General features: G+C 38.5%; 1 protein-coding gene across 6 annotated transcripts in view; it reads right to left on the minus strand.

Annotated features, from left to right (window-relative positions):
- The window catches only part of LOC106041006 (von Willebrand factor D and EGF domain-containing protein-like), a 177,936-nt gene that overhangs the window by 103,547 nt on the left and 57,982 nt on the right, over window positions 1-16,407 (minus strand). For all 6 annotated transcript variants that reach the window (XM_066999142.1, XM_066999140.1, XM_066999141.1 and 3 more), the window contains 4 exons: window positions 15,581-15,716; window positions 11,520-11,737; window positions 8,756-8,829; window positions 1,730-2,000 (listed from right to left, as the gene is read on the minus strand). In XM_066999142.1, the coding sequence (XP_066855243.1) occupies window positions 1,730-2,000; window positions 8,756-8,829; window positions 11,520-11,737; window positions 15,581-15,716 (699 nt within the window). The remainder of the gene's footprint in view (window positions 1-1,729; window positions 2,001-8,755; window positions 8,830-11,519; window positions 11,738-15,580; window positions 15,717-16,407) is intronic.

The raw sequence follows: 16,407 nt of genomic DNA on the forward strand, positions 1-16,407 counted from the left end.
GTCTTGGTTGTACCTCCACCTTGGCTATAAGTCTCATTTTCCAAAGTAACATTTTTTATTTTTATTTTTTAAAGGGGAGGAGGAGAAAACTCCAATGGCTTGGTGATTTGATTACTTTCATTTAATTAATTATTTATTTATTGTGGTTGTTTAATACATAGATCAGGAGGACTGCAGTTGACAAAGTGCTGGGTAGCATTTGGTTTCATCCTTCACATAAACATGTGCCTTCTAATTAAGTGCTTTACTACCAGGAGGAGCATCTCCCACAAGGTTGTCTATAAAATCCTTGCTGTCAAGACAGAATGAGCTGTTTCAGCCTTCTGTGCTGCATGGATGGATATTTCCAGGTGTGGATTTGTTTTCAGAGGGCTGTAACCCTTCCTTTCCTGCTGCTCCTGGGCAAGGCAAGCCATCTGCCTCAAAGGACCTAACAACAGCCCAGGTTTTCCTAAATCACATGGATTTAACACTGCCGATTGGGACTGTGAATAAGATTTTTCTGAGACCTAAGCTTAGAGATAGGTAGCGACATGCTGCTGAAAGCTGCTACAGAAAGGTGTAACAGCCTCATTCCAAGCAGCAGCCTTGAATGATGCAGAAGAACTAGCTCCTATCCCGTGCAAGGCTGGTGAAGGACAAATGCTGAGCAAATTAGGGTGCACTGCTCACAGTGGTGCCATCAGGGACCATATTCATTGCCTACAATTCCTACAGATTCTCATTCAGATCAGGTAAGGATTCTTATTCACGGCCTGGAGGTGTCCTATTTTATTTTAAACACAAAGGAAATCAGTGAGATTTACACAAGGTGTAAATGAGGATAGGGATTCCTTGGTACGATTATGCTAGTAATAAAACAGTAATTATATTGCATTCAGTTGCAAAATGAAATGACAGCTTGCTTCCTGCTTTTTCTCTATTCTATAATTAACAGATTTTCAATTACTACCTCATCAAGATCTTTTCCAAGTGAGATCACAAGGACAGCCAAACACAGGCACTCCCTGGCATTGTTCTGGCTCTGCTGTGAACCTATCTTCACCCAAAATGTCTCCTGGCAATAAATCTTGATGACAAAAGTGTAGGATAAAATTATCTTCTTGGATGTAATTTGTGCCTCTTCTTCTCACCAACCCCACTGGTGCAGCCTGCTCTTATTCTTCCAGTGATTTCACCGGATTAATGAGGATAAATGATATCCATGCAAAATTTGTAATGGCCATATATTTTTTTTAGGCAAATACTTTAAATTACAGCAAATGTTGCACATTTGCAGCCCATTTTCATGGCTTCAGGGGGCTGTCTGTATCTGGCTAACATTGCCTTTTTCTCACACTCTAAAACTACATTATTCTGCTACCTGTGATCTTTCCTTGAATATTTATATCATAAAGCTCTGCAAAGAAATTTGCTTTATGTGATGTGGTTAGGTAGTGCCCAGCACAAGTGAACTGAAAGTGGTTTGCCATTAAGTAAGCTACAATACTGGCACTTGGATATGTCATTGAGAAATTTCCAGAGATATTTGTTTTGTTTTCTCTAGCAGCTGGTTAAACCAACACTTCAACCCACTTCTTCCCCGCATCTCATTTTTTTTGGTACATTTTGCTGCAGGCGCTTCTCATGGTTTCAGATAGATATTTTCGCAGCAACCTCATTAATAATTCAGAAATATTAAACTGACATTTTTAAGAACAACAACAAGAGTACTCAAGCATCCACGTACTGTTATTTTTCTCCCTCCGTAGGCCTTTAGGATTTTGACCTGTGGCGATGCCCCGGTGCTCCGGATGGCTAGCTGCGGCCTAGTTTCCTGAGAATGGCCATTGCAGGAGTCCAGCACGACGACGTCGTCCCCCTCTCGCGCGGCCACCCCGCAGTTGCAGGCCGTGGCGGAGCGGAGGCCTCCACAGTCCCACTGCCGAACATGCACTTCGAACGCCCGCGCCGTGCTCTGGCACAAAAGGAAGGTGCCGATTTTGTAATTATCGTAACGCCTAAACGACGACAAACAAAACCAGGATTTAGAGACCCGGCGCATCCACCTGGAGTGGCTGTCTGTGGCCCTCCGGCATCGTGGCTGGCTTGGAAGGAGGGGAAGATCCAGGTGCGGGGAAGCATTTCTCCAGCACCATGAGCAAGCTGTAGCTGTCACCATTATTAGCTGGGAGTGCAAAAGAATTCATGTGGAAACCTGGTCGCTGTCTGCGAGCTGCTGCTATGGCAACGGGCATGGATAAAAAGGATAAACATTTGATAAAAGCAAACGGGAAGAAGTCCCTGCCTCCAGGCCTTAATAAATATGTTTTGGTTCTAACTGGATGCTTTACAGCATGATATTCTTCAAAGCAAAATCAGTGCTCAGATAACCTCTTCTGTGACTAATCACCAACTTTTACAAGTCTGACTGTGGCTAGGCAAATATTTCATGTGAAAAACTGGGCTTCTACTGAAAACCCATTAAAACAAAGTTGGTTCCTCCCCAACAACTTCGTAGTAAGCATAACTTCTGCTCTAAATGGATTGTCAATCAGAGCACTGCTGTGTGTGGAACAATTTGGAACTTTCATTCTTCTCTGTACAAAAAAATCCTTGCTCCATGTGAGGCCATGGGCAGAATAATTTTGGATGTGTTTCCCCTTTGCCAAGGCCAGATCCAAATCCTCATGACCACAGAAAGTGCTAGTAGGTTTTCCATACTAGGGACCTGCAAAATCCTCCTCCTCTACTTGTTCAGGTCTTTCTCCTTACACCAGAGTAGATTTAATATTTATTTATTTATTTATTTATTTTTACTCTAGTTTATTGCCTGATGTATAAAGTTAAAGAAAACAGTAGCTGCATATTTTATATATGTTGCTGGAGATTTCTGCACACAAGCCAACAGCTAACATCTTTAAAAGCAGTGGATTCTTCTTCCTTTACAGGAACTGCATTTATTTTTAAACATGAGTTTTAGGAAATTAATCATAATGGAAACTAAGCCATAAGCTTATAATAATAAGCATTATTGTTTTCTACAGTAAAAAAGAAAATACAAAAAGGAACATACAAAAAAAAGAAAATTAACCACTAAACTAAGTAACAGGATTATTTTTAAGCAGTGTCATAAAAACATCGATGTTTTTGCAGTCTGTTAATGTTTTCTATACAGACGAGAAAATAATTTGTTTCATTTTGGCTCAAGAACAAAGAAATTTTAATATGTATATATCTGCATTTTATTTCTCTCCAAAATAAAATCCATAGAAAAATATGTAGCTTAAAACACAGCAAGAATTTAAACTCCAACTGCTTTTCTCTGCAAGAAACCACATTTGACATTATACTTCATCTTAAAAAAACTTAGTGAAGTTGGCTATAAAACGATATGATTTTGAATGCTTTTGTCTCATCTTATTTTCTAATCAGGTACATAAATCCTAAGTGTGCTGTGCAGATGCTGCTGCTCAGACTGATTAGAACTAAGGACAACAGAAAAAAAAAGATAGTCTCTTAACATCAAGAACTAACTCTGTTTGGACCTCTACACAGGGAAGACTGAGGAGCCAGGAAATTTAATGAGAGTCACCTTCCACAGTTCCCTTCAACAGACCTTTCAAGAGGAAGAGTCTAGCAGGAAAGGTGTTTAGAGAGGCTGATGGAACATAATGCCTCAAAATGGCTGTATCCAGACTAATCAGGTGTGTCTGGTAAATAAGACTGTATTAGCATACACATATAAATATCATTCCAGCAATGGGAGTTTAATAAGCACTGCTTAATAAGCATTGACAGTGGACTGAATCCAGCTCTCTTGGAAGTCACTTAGCGTCCTTCAATTAAGTCATGACATAGATTGCATGGCACATAACAAACCTGCAACGTGTCTAAATTGAAGCTTTCAGCTGCCTTTGAATTACACGAATGGGTAATTGAATGTAATCAGGTAAATTTTTGTGATGTTTATACAACTGTAATTGTGATAATGATTCTTTGGACAACATTTGAGAAATCAGATTGCAGCCTTGTGAAATTAAAAGCACAAAGGAATGTTACAGGAGCTCTTGCAAGAGGGAGCTCTGCATATTATTTGTGAACAGACACTACATACTGTGTCAGAATCGCTCTCCATAATGAATTACCCCATTCTGCTTCCCTGTCTATGGCAACGGGTGTAGTGGATGTGAAGTATGTACACTCCCCATGTATGTATTTGGGTTGTTTTTCAAGGAGTGCATCAAATTCTTGTCCCAACATGAAGTCATAGCTCAAGTTGTGCTCTAAATGCAAGAATTATAAAATACACCTAAGTCTTTTGTTGTGACAATGAGATGCTATAGGAATCATTTCTCTTGTTTCACGACAAAAGAGGGACAGAAGGAAAAAGAAAAACCCTCACTATCAGTAACATTAAAATAACTAATGCAATGCACTTAATATTCACCAAGCTACCTTTTTATTAATTTTTATTATTTACTAATTATTGTGACTGTTCCTAAAGTTTTTCCATCACAGTTTTGTCACCAAATCATTTATTTTTCTTGTGTCCCTCTGAGCTCCCTCTTTCCTTACGAGTAAGAACTCTTTCATACTAGTTGTGACCCTAGGAAGAGGTGGGTGATGCTGAAGGATGTCCTCTGGTTTCACAGTACTCATCACTAAGGAGCGGCTCTGTTATTCTCAAGGAGTAAAGCTGCTGGGTTATGTTCAGCAGCCAGTGGATGCTTGGGGATGTGTAAATTTCTACAGACTATCAAGAAAGAACAGCCCTCTGGGAAGGCTGCTCATGCCCAGGACTTAGTTGTGGGCTGCCGTGATGAATGCCATTAAAAACCAACCACAAACATGAAGCTTTGCAAGCTAGGGATTTTGTCACTCTGCAGGAAATAGTGCCATTCCCCCTGTGATAATATTGATGGATGGATTGGTGTAAATTTTTGAGAAAGCTCAAAAAAAAAAAAAAAAGGTAAAATGGAAAATAACATGAATGATATATATAGTTCACCAATCAAGAAATATTTCCCTTTTTATATTTTGCCTTAAAAGGATATTCTCCATGTTTAGTTTTAAGCTAATACTTCATGTTTAAGAACCTACAATTTATGTCATGAAAAGCTTTTATATTTATAATGTGCCATAACTAATAATGACGGCTATACTTTTGCTTTACCAGGCTTTCACATTTGTTTAATTTAGAAGCTACTTTGCTATAAAAGGAAGAGCTCTCTCTGGATTTTAGCTACTATAATTAATGCTGTTTCACATCGATGCACCAATATACATAAATTGATTGTGCTTACACTGTAAAATACAACACATTCTTCTTTGATTTTCAGTCACTTCTTTCGGTCAAAAGACTAGAATGATTACAAGATAAATATTTCTATGGAAACATTAGCCAGAGGCATACCAAAGGGGAGTGCTATCATTAGAAGTGTGTTAGGTGTTTCAGTTATATAAGGAACAATGAGCTACTTCAGACATAATATGAGTTCAGTATGTCAAATTAAAAAAACATTGAAAATATATCTATAGAAGTTACAAAATGAAGTATTATTGTGAAATCTCACAAAATAACTTACAATTTAGAAGTGACTATAGGAAAATTTTGCTGCCAAAAAGCACACCAATATCTTCCAGTCTTGTTTTTCATGCCATTTTTCATTTTGTCCACTTTAAAGCTACTAAAGAAACTATTAAAATCATTTAAAAAAAAGTTAAACTAAATTTTAATGAGCATAGTTTTTCATTTACATTTTCTATTTTTCTGTCTGCTTTCATGCCTGTTTGTCTCCATTGTGTGTTTTTTCTTCTTTTCACCGTTTTTAGTAGGAAAGTGAAAAAAGGTAAGCAAATCTAAGAAAGGTAGGAGTGTGTTTACGTGCATGCCTATTTGCATAGAAAACACTCCTACTGTTTTGCTCTTGGCAATGCTCCCCATCTTCAGACTTTCTCTTGCTTTCCTTATGACAGTTCTTTAGTCAGCCATCCTCAGGACTTCACGGAGGGAAGATGGAAAATGCACCACAGGGACAATTGACTACTACCTGTCCACAGCAGCTCTGCCTACAACATTTTGACCTTAGAGCCTTCTGTATCCTGGTAAGCTGACCTACAGGATTCTAGATAAACTGGTGGAACAAATTGATTTCCTTGAGTTATATTGCTTAATGGATGCTCTGTTGTTGATCTCAGAGGTAGTTTTGGTAGTTTCTTTATTAAGCTTTGTTTGCTGCCATCTTTGTAGCCACGCAGAGATGGGAAAAGGGTGTTTTCAATGTTTCTTCTCTCCCCTGTGTACTGTTCTTACCTGACCTGTGTCTACTGATCACTTACAGTTGATATACCTCCTGATGCTGAAAAGCATCCATTCATCCTATTACCTATTGCTTCCTAGTCCCTAGGAGAAGTTTCTCTTTCTCTCTCTCTTTTTTTATTTTTTTTTTTGGTCTTCCTTTTTTCCACTGTTGACAATCTGCAGATTGGTCTGAAACATTTTTTTTTTTATTGCAGAACTCTCATATGGCTTCTTGTGTCCACACTGTTTGTGCAATTATTCCATACTCACAGTACCAAATGCACCCCACATTTCAAATACAGTTTCCCACCACATACCCTTTCATGACACAGGGAAATGCTTCAATTCCATAACTCTGTGTCGATTTTTATCTGTAGGCTGTAGGTTTGTATCAAGACACACACAGGAATTGCATTCCCCACTCCTTCTATACAGAGCTTTAAAATCATTTGCTAATACGTTAACATTTTTTTTGGATAGGCAGACAGAGAAGTTGCTTAACTGACATCTAATAGTGTAGCATAATCATTACAATAATTGAAAGAGAAATTATTTACAATAATAAATGGGAATATAAGTAGGAGTAATGGGACTGTGAAATGATGGGTAAGAAACTTGGCTGAATATCAAATGATATATCTTAGTGAAATAACCTGGTTATTGAGATGGCAAAAGCCCCATCACTTGGCTCATTTAAAGCTATACTGGACAGAGCAGTAATGAATGCCCACAGCGAAGAAACGTGAGGTTATCAAGGGGCCAGGTATTCCTGTGACTTTTCTGTTTCAGAGTTGTGTGACTCTGAGGCAGGGTGCCACAGAAGGACAGGCATTTCCAAACTGCTTGTGCTTAAATGGAATTATAAATTGCTTAGAATTAGAAGTATTTCCATGTGGTGTAAGTAACAGGGCTCCAAAATGAGTTACTGAAATAAAATTTCTCTGTTTTATTTTAGACCTTTTTCCCATGGAAGCTATGTAAAATTATTCTACACGGCTGATAGTATTCCCGCATTCCAAAAAGCCATTCTCAGTAATTTATGACTTCCTAAATACAACAAGCTGTCAGGTCCCTGTCCAGCCTTGGCCCTAAATCAGAACAGAATATTTTAAAACATAAATGTACAAAGAGTTTTTAAATAATATTCTAATCTCATGTAATATACAGAGTTGAAATAATGGTGAATACCAAGAAGCACATAAATGTCTGTGTACCACTTGTTCTTCCCCATCTTCTTTATATTGAGAAACCAAACTTGCATGAAATAAGTGCTTGAACACATTGGAGATGGCATACAGCAAAAGGAGGAGGGAAACTAGAAAGTCCCAGGTGTGCAGAGCTAATCTCCTAGCTCAGGCTACCCAGTTTAGGCAACATCTTTATTTGAGGCAGATGTGTAGCCTTTAACAGAGCCACTGCCTTTCTCACTCTTATTTCATCGAGAGATTTCTGCAGCTTTGACGTCATTTCAGAGTTCGTGTTCTCACAAATATATGCTGCTGCCTCCAGAGCATGCTGGACTGAAATTGGGACATTAGGATATCGAAATTAGAATATCACGCCTGCCGAGCCCCTGTGGACGCTATACTCATAAAGTCATTATCTGTGCCATTAGGAGGTTAACGGTGGAATGACAAAACTGGAATGTGATCTGAAATATTAGTAACTTTACTTCAAACATGCCAGATGTAAACTTTAAAAACTTTCGGTTATGTTTCATAGCTAGGGTAGAGTACAGGTTTTCAAACACAAAGATACCGTGTTTGGCTCACTAAGTTTTTAAGCAACTTATGTAGGAGGACATCTGGACAATATAGAAGGATGAACAACTTCAGTTTTGCAATATTTTTGCATATTTTCCCTGACATTTGCCACTCATAATTTCTGGACTTCTTTTGCCTGAGACAGCAGAACCATTTTTATCATGTTTTGGTTGTGATTACAACTGTCAGCTCCATGCAGAGATATAGCCATGAGTAAACCAGACCTGGAAGCAGATAGGAGAATGCAAGAGCATATTTGGGCTGAATGAATTTGTGTCAGGTATTACTAAACTGCCAGGAACAACATGGGCTATTTGTACAAGATGTGCTTCTACAGGGACAGGGTGGCTCACCTGGGTGGAACTGGGGAGTCTCTAACACCATGCCACATGACACAGAAACCCTCTCAAAGTCATTAATGATGGTTTTGTTTGAGGTACATTTTGGTGTCTGACCTTGAGCTTGTAATAATAATTCACTCTCAAAACCATTGCAGATTCAAAATTAATCCTTTTCCAGTCCTTTTGTTAAACGGAATATAAACAGTTGGAAGCAAAACATGTATGTTACTGAGGCACTACATTAATCATTATAAGCAAACTAGTACAATGCTTTTTTTGGTATTCTAATGTAAAGCCAAATGCATGCTATATCCAGAAACTGAAAACTGCAGTAATTGAGCCAAATTATTTCAAAGTAGAATACTCACCATCCATCAAATGTGATAATGTGTGGATCAGTGAAAGAGTAGCAGTTCCCTGTTGGGAGGTCTCGAACTGTGACCTAGTTAAAATGAAATGCGTAATGAATACAGTCTACACAGCAGTTTTTCTTCATTACTGCTCCTCACAAAACATTAGGGGCAGGATTCATGTGTCAAGTACAAACTAAAGTCTGACTTCTAAAACATAACTGTGGATGGATATAAAATAGGCTTCGCTTTCAAACAGCTGAGTTTAATCCCATGCAATATGGGAGTTCAAAGTGCTCCTATTCTGCCTGATGTAATGCACTGCCTAGCTGGTAAAAAGCAAACCTTTTGTATTAAACTTCTTCGCTAAGAAGTAGATCATTCACTGAAATTATCAAGAGAGTGGAGTGCTCATTAAATTGTACTAATTTTAATGCCTTAAGGATTGTATAAGGTACGCTGTAATTAAGTAACATTAGCATATTTTAGCAGTAGTCACTGTCTGTCCCCTAGCTTGACCTTAAATTTCCTGATACAGCATATGAATGTCTGATTTGTAAATTTTATGTGAACATTATCAATTGGGTACTGGTGACAAGGACACAAATTAAGCTGGTGGAGCTGTCTGCTTTTGGCACATGAATGAAAGAGGAAAGGATTTACTAGAGCAACAAGGATCATCAGCTTCGGCTGTTGGTTACTTGGAAATAAACCAGGTCACAGACAAGGTCTAAGAGTCCTGGTGACCCGCAAGGAGCAGATATACCTATGAAAGCCAGAAGTCAGGAAACTCCCTTGGAAGTTGCAAGACCTGAATCTCAGGCCCTGCTGGGCCTGTACTTCCTCTGCCCCTCAAGATGGCTCCTTGTCATGGCTGTGTACTCTGCTATCCAACCCTCAGAAATGCAAGACTGGGGTGTGCAGCGATTTGCAATACAAAGGGCTCCCAGTCACACTGGTGGGCATGATGAAGTATTATGATTTTCCCATATCCAGCCTGCCGGGCTGATTTCTTGGCCAGGGCTGTTAATTCCTCGCGTGCTCTTTGCCCATGAGAAATCCAAAGGTGCAATTGAGTTAGTTCTGCCACCATCTGCGGAGCATGGAAGAATGGCCACTATACCCTTGTGCAGTCTTTCAGCGACAAAGCAGAATTTAGCTTTAAGGAACAGTGGAGAAATTAAATAAATGAATAAGGGGGTGAAGATAGAACCACAGTACTTGATAAAATTCCTCACCTGAGGCAATACATCATCTGTATTTCAAAATGTCCCTCAACCATCACACAGAGACATTGCTTAGACACCCACAGGTGTCTGGCATCCCAGACTATTAAAGTGATTGTCTGGAGGAATGAAGAACTTAACACCTCTTTGAACACCTTTTTGATCTGAGGTCAATTGTATCATTTGTGTTTACCAGAGTGATGTAAAGAAGTATCTCCAGATTTTCTCATTTTCTCCATGGCCACAACCTTTTCTGCTCTGCTGTTTTCTTGCATGGTGCTGGCAAAGGATGCAAGTCTCAGTTATAGGCAGCCCTAGTGTGCTGAAGAAATCAATTTTTTCAGGTGTCTGAATTTGTCAGAATGTTCTGCCCACCATTTCTGTTCAATTTTCAGATAAATCAAAAATATTTGAGCAAGTCTGAAGGACTATAGACTATAGACTACGTGGATTTTAATATATGGATTTCTCCTTGATATGTTGCGGGAGCAGTTTTACATTAATGTCTCTAATTAACTGCAAAGCAGCAATGGGGAAATAGGGGGGAATAGAAAGTAACGTCTATTATGTTTTCATAGATCAAGTTTTAACTGAGATAGATGGAATTTATTATTAAAATTGATTAATTCCATTTCATATTTGCTACATTTTTATACTTTAATGGAAGCATTCATAGCTTCCAAGAAAAAAATATGGGTATGTGTGTGCACTACATTGAATTATCTGCAATTTCTGATTTAAGAATATTAAAAAGTGTAAGGGAAGCCTGTGCTGGAGAAGAAAGGAAATAAGCACATGCTAGACGTTTTACATTTGAAGACAAAAATTCTTTTGGTCCAATTTAATCTTGTCCTACCATGAGTAAATCCATCGGAATCAGGACAGTGAACTTACAGATTTAGCTGGGAGCTTGTTTTCAGTTACTTTAAATGCTCCAGCTTGGATGTTCCAGCTGCTCTGAGAGTTTTAGCTGAGTCGAATCTGTCTTCTTGCTTATTCCCCCAGGTGGTGGGATTTTGGCTTTCAGACTTCCCAGCTGAAGCTCTGAACCAGCTCCACAGCCAGCAGGCCAGCTCCTGCCCACCATACTGCCTCGGCCAGGCTTCCTGCAGGGACAGAGGGGCTAGCCTCCCTGATTGATTCCCATTATCTTTACTTTGGATGCTCTGTACTGCGATAAATGAAGAGACAGAGCATCTGTGTGTGTTGTCAGAGGTGTCCTAGAGATTCCTGGAACAGTCACATATTGAACATGGTGATGCTGAACCTTCCTTTCTCATTACCAAGGTACAGCCTTTCCTCTGCTTTTCTCCAAACCGCTGGCTGGTTACAAATATAATCCATCTGTTGGCCTTACTGATGGACTAACTGAGAATGAAACCTAAATCTGTTAAAGCAAAAAGCTTCACTGGTTAGTTTTCAGAGAGGGTGTTTTAGGTTACTGTGGGAACAGTGATCCACAGGTTTTTATATGGTTAAGGTTTATCATTGCCTCATTTTCTCCTATGCTATTCCTCTCATTTAAATTTGTCACATTTTCCATTTTAGGACCTAACCTTCACATCCTTTGGTGTGTGAGCCCTCCAAAGCGAATCTCTCCATCCGACTGGCTCAGCTCTGATGCGGCTGATGTGGTTCCCATCCTGAGCGAAGTCTGTCACGGCTGTCACCGTCAGCGTGGCTGCTGCACAGCTGCCCTCGGAGCAGGGCACTGGCACCAGGTCCACCTGGCATGCCGAAAGGGCAATGTCTGGGGGCCCTGGTAATTGCCTGTCTAAAATGAACAGGAACACTGAGTCTGACAAGAGATACCCAAACAGTTATCAATCCCATCCAACACAAATACTTTACATTCCAGGACACATATGTGTTGAATTCAGAGAGGTTTTGCATGAAGATGGTTGCAACTGACTCAATCTGGCATCCTTTAGCACATTTTACTTTTTTTTTTTTTTTTTTTCCCTGCAGTAGACAGCTTACTGAAACTCATTGGTGCTTTTCTGTCCACAGGTGCTAATATTTCTGGAATGACAGTCTTATCTTTATGGGTCCATGCCCAGGAAATGAAGATGAGTTGTTTTCGTGACAAAGAAAGAGATGAAACTGTGTTTCTGGAAAACATTTATCTTTCACTAGCTTTATTATAACAAGGTATCTGCTGGGAGTTATTTAATTTAAAGCATAGAGAATTTTTGATCTGGAAAGGGAATGTTCTCCAGTCAGTTTTAGTGAACTTTGGATCCATCATGGGAAGATAAATGCAGCAGATTTGGAGAGCTTTCTCTGTTACTTTCTTTTGGTTATACTGTGATACTGTGCTTTACTTCCCAAACTGTAAAATAATGGGGTTGTGAGGATAAATTCATAGAATCATAGAATCATAGATTATCCTGAGTTGGAAGGGACCCATAAGGATCATCAAGTCCAACTCCTGGCACCGCACAGGTCTGCCCAAAAGTTCAGACCATGTGACTAAGTGCACAGTCCAATCGCTTCTTAAATTCGGACAGGCTTGGTGCAGTGACCACTTCACTGGGGAGCCTGTTCCAGTGTGCAACCACCCTCTTGGTGAAGAACCTCTTCCTGATGTCCAGCCTAAACTTCCCCTGCCTCAGCTTAACACCGTTCCCGCGAGTCCTATCACTGGTGATAACAGAGAATAAGTCACCTGCCTCTCCACTCCCCCTCGCGAGGAAATTCACTAAAAGATTGTGGAAAAGTAACAAGTTAATGGTGATACTGGCTATGTAGGTATCTGTGATGGGTAGGGAAGTTAAGGATGGTGAATAAAATCAGTATGGCAATGGCAACCCAAGTTATACATGCAGCTTTGCACATCATATATTTCCAAAAGAAACCTTTTCTAGTAGGGCTAGTAGTGTCCATTTCCCTTGAGGATTAATCCTCCATGCTCAAATCCCAGGTAAAGGACAAACCAAACTGCTTGATTTCTCTTACATTGACATTTATTATCATTTTTTATTTATGAACAGTGAATAATGATAGCATATGGTTGTGATACAGCTGGTCTGAATTTCAGATAGTGTCTATCTGCTCCTCAGGAGCAGACCAACCCTTCGTGAGTCCTTTGTTAGGTAAAGAATGAAATCATGGCCCTACCAGCCCATCAGAATCCTGCTGCTGATTTCAGGACTGCCGGCATTTGTGCTGAGTGTTTAGCTTTCTGTCCCAGACCAATAATTATCAGCTGATAAGAACAGTGTTATAGAAATGATGGCAATAGAATTAATCAGATATGAAAATAAGTGATTTCCATATCATTTTTCCCATTTGTAGAATTGCTTAATAATTTATAGTAGATGACATTCAGGTATTTTACAATGGTATTTCTAATACAATCACATAATCAACATTTTATTCCTTATGGAAAAGACTCATAAAATGTAATTGAAATTAACCCTGTAGAGTTCTGTAAGAATGGAACTAAAAACCTACAAATGTTAATAGCACATCATCACTCATTCCAAATCCTTAAAGGATGCCTTACATCTTACAGAAAAGTCCTGGTTTATTTTCAAGGTTTTTGATTCAATTAAATTGGAGGCTTCCATGAAGAATAGTTATTGCTATTACAGTCCCACGAGCTCTGCTCACAACCCAGAACAAAAGTTTAAAATCAAAGAAAATCATCTTGTCAAAATAGCAATGATAAACTTAACAGAAGCCGAACTCCAGTGGCTTTGCTGTGTCTTGGCATTCATTATGATATTGTCTGAACTTAGAGAGATATTTCTGTGCTTGTAATTAGCTTTCTTATCACTTATTCCCTACATAATTAACACAACAGTGTTGTCAGATGGACTCAGTCAGACAAGGAGCTTGTTGGTTAATTTGCTCGGTATAAACGAATCTCAGCTAAAATTGTTTTCATTTTCAATTTATAGCACTGTGGCTGACACTATGTTTTTCAGAAGCCCACAGCATTCCTTCAGATAAAAAAATGGAACCTACTGACAATAAAGGCTGAAAACAAACCTATGGTTGTACAAACACCCAGCAGTAGGTACTCAACCTTAAGTACATATAGATATCTCAATTGATCAATACTAGTTGAACTGCCATCCAGGGAAACAGCCTCAGGGTGGAGTAATCAAAGGTTAGAGTTGGTTATTAGTTTAAGCTACAGAAATGTGTTGATTAAAACTGTTGATTAAAACTGCCTCTTTAAGAGCAAACTACTTCAAAGATTAGTTAATTGGTCAAGTTTTGACTCCATCCTGGCAAATCTTGCCACCAACACATCATGCCCATTGACAAAATGAAAATAAATCGGCTTCTGCAGATCTTGCCTCATCTTTTTCTTCCCGTAAAATGCATGTTGTGGGACTGGAGAAGACCATAGCGAGGGGTCAGCCTCAGTCCAATCTATCAAACTCAAAAATTACCTTGATAGTTTATATGACTAATTCTCATTTGATCCCTGTCAGCTGTAGGTTTGCAAGTTGCTTGGAGGTTTCGGGGATATTCCACCACACATGAGCCTGCATTCTTAGCTACCTCAATATCTAAGAAAATCTGTTCCCATGAGCTCAGTAAATGTTTTCCTGATGGACTAGCAGAGACTGTAAGCCAAGAGCAATATGTAGAAGGGAGCAGCACTGAGCCATGAAGAAATGCAAAGTACTCCATGTATGAGAGCCAACACAGCTGCTGGAACCATAAGGTGCCGTTCAGTTTAAGATCATTGTGTTATGATATCATTTGAATGATTTTTTTTTTTCTTCTGTCTGTACACTTGGCTGAGAATGGGGAGAGAAAGGAGAGGAATTCAGAAAGGGAAAAATATCAGGAACTATCTGGGCTTCGGCAACTTTTTTTTTTTTTAATATTATTTTTATTTGAACTGTCTTTTTGTGCTTTAATCCTATCTATAAACATTTTTCTCACTGAATCACCAATGGAAGAAAAATAAATCCCTTGTTAGAAAAATGGTTGGATGTTTTATTTATTGCAAATGGTAAGTAAAAATCCATATAGGCCCCTTGGTTAAGCATGATATTCCACCAGATTAACCTGGGAAAGCATACACTGTTTAAAAGAGCAAGAGGATTTTCTAAGTGACAATGTCAATATTTCCAAGTTTAAAAAATAACTTTAGAAAGAGAATAATAAATAATCACAATAATGTTATTTTCTTCTTTATTAAGACAGACAATAACTATAAGGCAGAAAAGAAAGAAAAAAGGCTTTGATACACATTTACTGAATAATTAATACGCAGGTGAGTTTCTTATTGATAATTGATAAAATTATTCTAGCTAAGGCCCTTTCTGCTACAAAAATCTTTAAATAGAATATTATGCTCCTGGATTTTTTTTTTTTTTAAAAAAGGTCTTCTGCTCATAGTTATTTCCCCCCATAAATCTTCATGGACTGTTGTTCAGGTTAAGACTACTCAGATATTTTTTGGTGTCAAATACCTGAGTGATATCATCATCTATTTTATTTTGCAAATAAATATATGGCTTATTTTGTTGAGCTTATAGGCTCTGCCCTCTTTAGTTATTTAAGTCTTATAATTTCATCTAGAATTCATTGTAATGGAATTGCAGGAAAAAGTAATCACGTTAATTTGATGCCAATATGTAAAACTCACCCAAATCCTCAGTATTTAGCTGTAATGTGATTTTACAGGAATCATCATGCCCAGAACAGGTAATGGGCACAGTGCTCAGAATGGTCAAAACATGTTCCTTGCCATCTTCTGCAATTTGTAACGATTCTGGTAAAAACTGGAAATAAAAAAATAACTCTTACATCATTTTGATAGATTAATAAGGTAATACTGATATTTTTGACATTTTGAGTGTTTTTAATCAATTATGAATCAATATAATTGCTTGTAAAATAATAATAATCTTCATAATAATAATTTCATAGAAATCATCTGCAACTTTCCAAAGGTAATTTTTTGTTAAAATATTGTAACACTCTTCATAATTAAAAAAAAAAAAATAATGTTTGCAGTTGTCATAGATAGTGTCTAATTAATTCTCATCTCCTCATCTAAAAATAGGTTATTATTAAGCCTGAAAATAGTATGCCACCATAGAATTTGTTCATTTTTAATATCCCTGGTTAAAAGGAGCTCCTATTCCAATGCACTGAGAGAAATACCAGTAGTATTTATAACCTAAAGTAAGGCATTACCTCATGATCCTGGACTCTATATTTGTACTCTGCCCCAGGTGCAAAGCTAGTGCAATTTTCACCCAATTCCTCTTCCCTGCTATGGCAGGAAGAAGGATTTCTCTATACATAATATATTGCAGCTTTAGTGCATGGGGGAGAGGAGCTGGGGCTGGGCGGTTTCTGCATGGCTGTTCTCCTGGGGCAAGAGCAGAAACAGCACCCAGGGCCAGTCAGAAATGGGAATTTCCATTCCCTGGGAAGTTTGGACATTGATAAAAAACTTGTAACTGT

Source organism: Anser cygnoides, chromosome 6 (genome assembly GCF_040182565.1).
Source record: "Anser cygnoides isolate HZ-2024a breed goose chromosome 6, Taihu_goose_T2T_genome, whole genome shotgun sequence".
In the NCBI taxonomy this organism is placed as follows: domain Eukaryota; kingdom Metazoa; phylum Chordata; class Aves; order Anseriformes; family Anatidae; genus Anser; species Anser cygnoides.